General features: G+C 36.6%; 2 protein-coding genes across 2 annotated transcripts; one reads left to right on the forward strand and one right to left on the reverse strand.

The window, feature by feature from the left end:
• Positions 1-1,497: 1,497 nt before the first annotated feature.
• LOC143853202 (aspartic proteinase CDR1-like) lies at positions 1,498-1,932 on the forward strand. Its single transcript, XM_077362943.1, has one exon. The coding sequence runs from the start codon at positions 1,498-1,500 to the stop codon at positions 1,930-1,932; it is 435 nt and encodes a 144-aa protein (XP_077219058.1).
• Positions 1,933-2,881: 949 nt separating this feature from the next.
• On the reverse strand, positions 2,882-5,503 carry LOC143853484 (bidirectional sugar transporter SWEET14-like). The gene is made up of 6 exons (XM_077363273.1): positions 5,354-5,503; positions 5,233-5,269; positions 4,887-5,097; positions 3,617-3,778; positions 3,387-3,506; positions 2,882-3,281 (listed from the first exon to the last, which is right to left on the reverse strand). The coding sequence occupies exons 1-6, from the start codon at positions 5,403-5,405 to the stop codon at positions 3,069-3,071; spliced, it is 795 nt and encodes a 264-aa protein (XP_077219388.1). The 5' UTR covers positions 5,406-5,503; the 3' UTR covers positions 2,882-3,068.
• Positions 5,504-6,000: the final 497 nt, after the last annotated feature.

Here is a 6,000-nt window from a genome sequence, read left to right on the forward strand (position 1 = left end):
AGTTGAACCATTCATCAAGAAGAATAAAAATCCAAAAAATAAAAACCCAATAAAAAAGTTTCTAGGAAAATTTTATCTTCTATAGTTTTCTTTTCCCTAGATCCAAACATGCCTTGACTAGAAAGCTCTGTACAAAGAAGGTAATTTTAGAAAAAATAATTTATTGAGAACAAAGTTGGAAACTTGAATTCATTCATGTATCCATAGCTGATCTTTTTTTCTTGTTGTTTTAGTATGTAATCTAGAGCTAATCTTTGGAGACCTTTATTGAGAATGGGTTGAGGTGCAATCTCCCTCTCGACATTTACGTTTCTAAATAGAAAGCTGTAAGCAAAGGAAGCTAAGTTTATAAAAAAAAATGCTATTGAGATTATGTTACCAAATTGAATCTATTCAAGTATCTACAACGAATTTTCATTTCTTACTTTCTAACTAGGTAATCTTTTTTTAGAATGGATTTCCTAGTTAGAAAGGTAATCTACAACAAATCTTCCTTTTTTTTTCTAACTAGGCAATCTATAGCTAATTATATCTATATAACTGTATTATTCTCATAATAATAAAAAAAAAACCCTTCTCCAATTCATTCTCATTCCCTCTTCCTTCCACATATTTTGACAATGGCATCATCACTTTTAATCCATATCACCTTAATCCTCTCCTCCATCATCTACGTTTCATGCATTGGATCTTCTTCCTTAGAAATAAAAAACTAAATTAAATTTTCGGGTCCCACTCTTCGATCGAGATTCTCCACAATCTCCCTTCTATGATCCCAACCTCACCCCTTACGAGCGCTCTATGGGTCTAATCACCCGCTCCAAATCTCGCCTCCGCCACCTCCAAGCCTCCATTGCTTCTCCAAACACTCTAATCACGCCGCGGCTTACATCAGTAGATAGTGAGTATGTGATATAATTTTCTGTCGGTACTCCTCCTGTTGACGTCACCGGAATTCTCGACACTGGTGGAGACTTCACTTGGTTTCATTGCCTCCCTTGCCAGCATTGTTTCCAACAAACTAAACCCATTTTCGACGCATCCAAATCTTCTACTCATCATAACTTAGGCTGCGTGGCTCCACCTTGCGAGAGGTACCATTCTACTCTCTGCCGTGATAGGACCTGCAATTACCGAGCACACTATAGAGATGGGACCTACTCAAGCGGATTCCTCGCATTCGATACCATTACATTTGACACCGCGGATCGCCGAAACATATCTTTGATCAACCTTGTGTTTGGGTGTGGCCATGATAACAATTTCAATTTTGGGGGCGTCGGCGATCAAGCAGGAGTTGTGGGCTTTAGCAAAGGCCCTCTATCATTTATCTCTCAGCTAAACATACAAAGGTTTTCTTACTGCTTGGGTCGTAGAGGGAATACCACCATTGTAAGCCATCTACAATTCGGTGAGTATCCAGCGATGGCGGGAAAAGGGACCCCGATAATTTAAATAAAGGGAAGGGAAAATCGTTACCACGTCGGTGTCGATTCCATGACTCTAGGCTCTCAAATGCTTTCATTCCCTTCAGGAGGCTTTAAGCCAATGATAGACTCGGGTACTTCTCTGACTATACTTGATTCGCCCATTTTCGATGCCGTGATTCAACCACTGAGGAAGTTGATCAAGTTGAAAGAGATCAGAGACCCGCGGCACCAAGTGGAATTGTGTTATGAAGGAACTTTGGGGGATTTGAACCAAATTCCTCCCATTACATTTCATTTTTCTGGTGGGGCAGAGCTAACATTGTCTGCTTCGAGTATGTTTTTAATGGTGGGGGATGGAGTTGTCTGTGTTGCGATGGTGCGAAATAGGGGTATTTCAATTCTGGGAAATTTTGCACAGCAGAGTTACATTGTGGGGTATGATCTCCTTGGTGGTAGCACCGGTAGGATTTATTTTGGGCCCGATGATTGTAGGTACTTTTAGTTTTTCTTAGTAGAGAGGTTCAACAATGTGCCCACCTTTGTATAATTGTACTAAAATTAGAATAAAGAAGATGATGATGTCCAATTTAAGCTTGTGCTTAATAATATTGGGAGTTCAGCTAAACTTTTGGCCATTGTTTAAAATCTTGCCAAGTCAACTATGTCTGAAAGTGAGCAGAATGAGTCGACTTGCCTGAGTTACATGGTATTTGAAAAGTCTCTAGTTTGATTTTTCTACTAAAATACCTAAATTAAATGTATTTTCATAGATTAAATATATATTGATTAAAAATTAACTCATCAATTCTGCAACAACCAATTACTCCAAAAGCTTGAGGCCCTATTCGTTTTCGATTTTGACAGCCTATTGTAAGTCCTAAACCGATTATTGGACTCAAAATTAATGCCATGTTCATTTCAGATTGTGACAGCCGATTGTGAGCCTCCCATTGATTATTGGCTGCTGAAAATTAAATGTAATTTTGAGCAAACACGGAACAGGGCCTAAACATGATTTTGAGTCTATAATATGTTTTGGACTCTCAATCGGTTGTCAAAATCTAAAAAGAACAGGGCATAAGCGGTTAAAGTTGGTGTTATTTAATCATACTTGAGCACTCCCTCTAACGTGTGGATCAAGGAGTTGTTGGGTTTTGAACCCAGGACATTTACTTTTTAACTTTAAATAATAGGTTGTAGGCCCAATACATACATAATTAACTACTCAAAGAGTCCCATACATGGAAAATTACTCCCTAAACAACAAGATATCAAGTTTGTACTCTAGGATATGCTGATAGTTGCACTGAAACACAGGTACACACATATTGGATTGATATGTTCATTAGATTAGTACCTCATTTTTGAAACTATCAAATCAAAATCAAGCAATACTGAGCTTGGTTGAGTAGAAACATATTAGTTTGGATGCAATGATGGGATTCGAGGAAGAAAGCCTAAACATTGCAATTTAATTTTACTTCTGTTTATTTGTACCAATTATACTCGACGTATAAATATATAGATGCTACATGTTCTCTAACATACAACTATTTATGTGGAGAGAAATGCCCTAGAACTGGTGCATGAAGCCTTTGTTCTGGGAGCTGACATAAGTTGGGTTCCTGATTTGGTACATTACACATTGTTTTCACTCGGCATGAAATCCTTTTCTACATAATCTGCTTGTTTTTCGATGGGTTGCATCTCTGAATCCATCATTGTGCTCAAGTTTACGTCTAGGACCTGGTCAGGTGGTTGTTTTTCTGATATGATCATCTTCACATCCTTGTAAATGATGTACAGGATCATTTGAACAATTCCAAACACGAATCCCAGTACATTTGGTATCTAATTCAGTGGAAAAACAGATTTAGAGAGAGATAATCAGCAATGTTATAAAAAAGATTGAAGGAAATTGATTAATGATTTAGTGTTAATATTTTAGCAACTTACAGCTATGAAGAAGTCTTTCAGTAGTAGGCCATAAGAGAACCACATCACGGCGGTTAGAGTGAGGAAGAAGGACAACGAGAAAGGCATGAATTCTACACTTTTTGTCCTTATCACTAGTTTCTGCGGTACACCAACATAGTAGTCAATAATCTCTGTGTTGACATGGAATTTTTCCATTAAAATTACCATAATTTTCATCAAAATTATTCCCAACCACGCTCTAAGCTTACCATGATGCTTAAAGGAGCGGCAAACACACTGACCGCAAATGCAGAACAGATCCATCCAAGAATTACAACACGCTTAGGTCCCTTTGCAAATAAGACTGTGCATGACAATATCAACCCGTACACCACCACATTCAATAAAAACACCATCTTCACCGTAAAAATCTGCAAGAAAACCAGTACTTCATCCAATTACCACCATAGAATACAATACTGCCATCATGACAAATACCCAAACGTCTAAATAATAATAATTATAGAGAAAAGAGTGTCTAAGTAGATAAGTTATCTACCCCCGCCGGCCCCAAATATATATAGTGGGGCCCCATATATTTTGGGTGATGCCAACCATTCATTTCATTGCCCTTGACATAGAGAGGGTGTGACCAGAAAATTAGCTCTATAGGATCATTCCAACCCTTCGATTTGCGGAGGTTAAAATGGACAGGTATAAACCTCCACAAATCTGTCCCTTTTTAACCTCCACAAATAAAAGGGCTAGGATGATCCTATGGAGCTGATTTTTAGGCACACCTTATCAATGTCAGGGCCTATCAAATGAATGGTTTGGATCATCCAAAAAATGTGCCCCCCTCCCCCTGTATTTTAGGCCGATGGAGTAGATATGTTTCTACTTTACAGAGTAGAAACTCTTTTCTCATAACAATAATGATGATGAGAAGAAGAAGAAGAAGATGATGATGGGAGTGAAGGATGTTTGAAGGAAAAAATAAATAAACTTGTCGACAAAAATTCATAAAATCAAACTCGAATTGAATCAATTTTCGTTTTTCTTTTTTTAATATCATTTCGAATAGTTTGTTAACAAAATATAAGACAAAAGCTAGTGATCTTTAATTTCGCCAGATTAAATAACTGTAAGAGAATAAGAAGAAACCGACCACTGTAGGCAATTTTATTCTTCACCTTAGGTCAGGTAGCCCTTATTAAGTTGGCCAATGTGCTCATGATGCATGTTAAAAAAATTTAACTGTGAGAATTTCAAATCCCTGTGAACAATATTATGAAAATGTAGGGTTTTTTTTTTTTTAAGTATTTCATTCCTCTTCTAGAGAATTCAGAAAGTTTCCTTGAATTTTTTGTACAGCCACAAGTTCTTTTCATCCCAACCCAATGCTAAGAAGTCTTTTTATGGCTTCATATCAAATGGTGTCTTCCTTAATAACTTGTGATTTTTATGTTCAAATTAAAATGCACTAAAAATATTATATAAATATCATATCTGAAAGAGAACTTTATTGAGAGAGACCACCTTGGCACTCCTAGGTGCATATACCAAGTAAATAACTATATATGTCGTTTCTATAACACATCCTGCAACGTTGATTGTGATGAGCAAGATGCCACTACTCTTGAGGAACCCATAATACAACCACAACATGGCACTGAACAATGCTACCACATAAGGTATTGATTGAAACCCTTCTGTTGATTTCCTCCTGTAAACCCTAAGAAAGGTTGGACTGAAAGGACAAAAAGAAAAGAAAAAATAATAATTAAAACAAAACAAAGATAGAAAAATTATAAATCAATAGATCTCAGTGTGATCACCATCAAACTCAACATTCTAAATTTACTGAATTTCAATAAATGCTTACAGTGGGGCCAAATACACCATGAAAGACACAATATTTCCTGTAGATGCATGAAAACCAACAAAATCAAATGAAAATCAACAAGAGGGAAAGAAAACAAAAATGGGTGTTGAATTATTAATACCTAGAATGCCAAATGCAAAGGTCCATGGATGGTGAATGGCAATGATAGTCATTGTTTTGATGATGAAAGGAGGTGTGAAGCTCTTTTTAAGTTTTGAAACCACAAAGAGCTTGTGAACAAACACCACCCTCACTCAATTTATATAACAAGAGAATGAACAAAAAAGGGAAAGATTTTCAATATGGGGTTGCTTTCAAATCCTTCTCTCTTTTGAGTTAGTTTTTGCCTTTCAACTTTGAGTCACGATTTTGGCCTAAATATATATGTACTTTAATGGGAAGAGTGTTTTGGTGAAGTTTTAATGAAGAAAAAGCAAATGATTTTGTATGGCGTATTTTTCTTCGTAGTGGTTTGCGCTTTACAGCTGAAGGTGATGAAGAATAAAACGGTGTATGTGTGTACATGACGTGGAGAAAACGATTGGTTTTGATGAGAGAAGAAGGACAAAAAACCAGGTGGAAGAGAAAGGGGTGTTTACGTTAACAAAGGGGTTGGAGTTTGCACGTGAGAGAATCACTAGCCGTTACGATTAACGGCTCCACTTGGCCAAAATCATATCATTCCCGTATAATTCTTTTTTATAATGACACCACTTACTCTTTTAATCATTTTTTCTAATTAAGTGATTATTATTATTATTATTTGGG

The sequence above is a fragment of the Tasmannia lanceolata genome, unplaced genomic scaffold (genome assembly GCF_043159265.1).
Source record: "Tasmannia lanceolata isolate RefF3 unplaced genomic scaffold, GAP_Taslan_0.1 ptg000019l, whole genome shotgun sequence".
NCBI classification, from domain to species: Eukaryota; Viridiplantae; Streptophyta; class Magnoliopsida; order Canellales; family Winteraceae; genus Tasmannia; species Tasmannia lanceolata.

Coding starts and splice junctions, on each gene's coding strand:
- LOC143853202 (XM_077362943.1), top strand. CDS start 1,498: ATGACTCTAGGCTCTCAAATGCTTTCATTCCCTTCAGGAGGCTTTAAG.
- LOC143853484 (XM_077363273.1), bottom strand. CDS start 5,405: ATGACTATCATTGCCATTCACCATCCATGGACCTTTGCATTTGGCATT. Junction 5,270..5,353: donor CTTTGCATTTGGCATTCTAG/GTATTAATAATT, acceptor ATGCATCTACAG/GAAATATTGTGTCTTTCATG. Junction 3,282..3,386: donor TGAAAGACTTCTTCATAGCT/GTAAGTTGCTAA, acceptor CCACTGAATTAG/ATACCAAATGTACTGGGATT.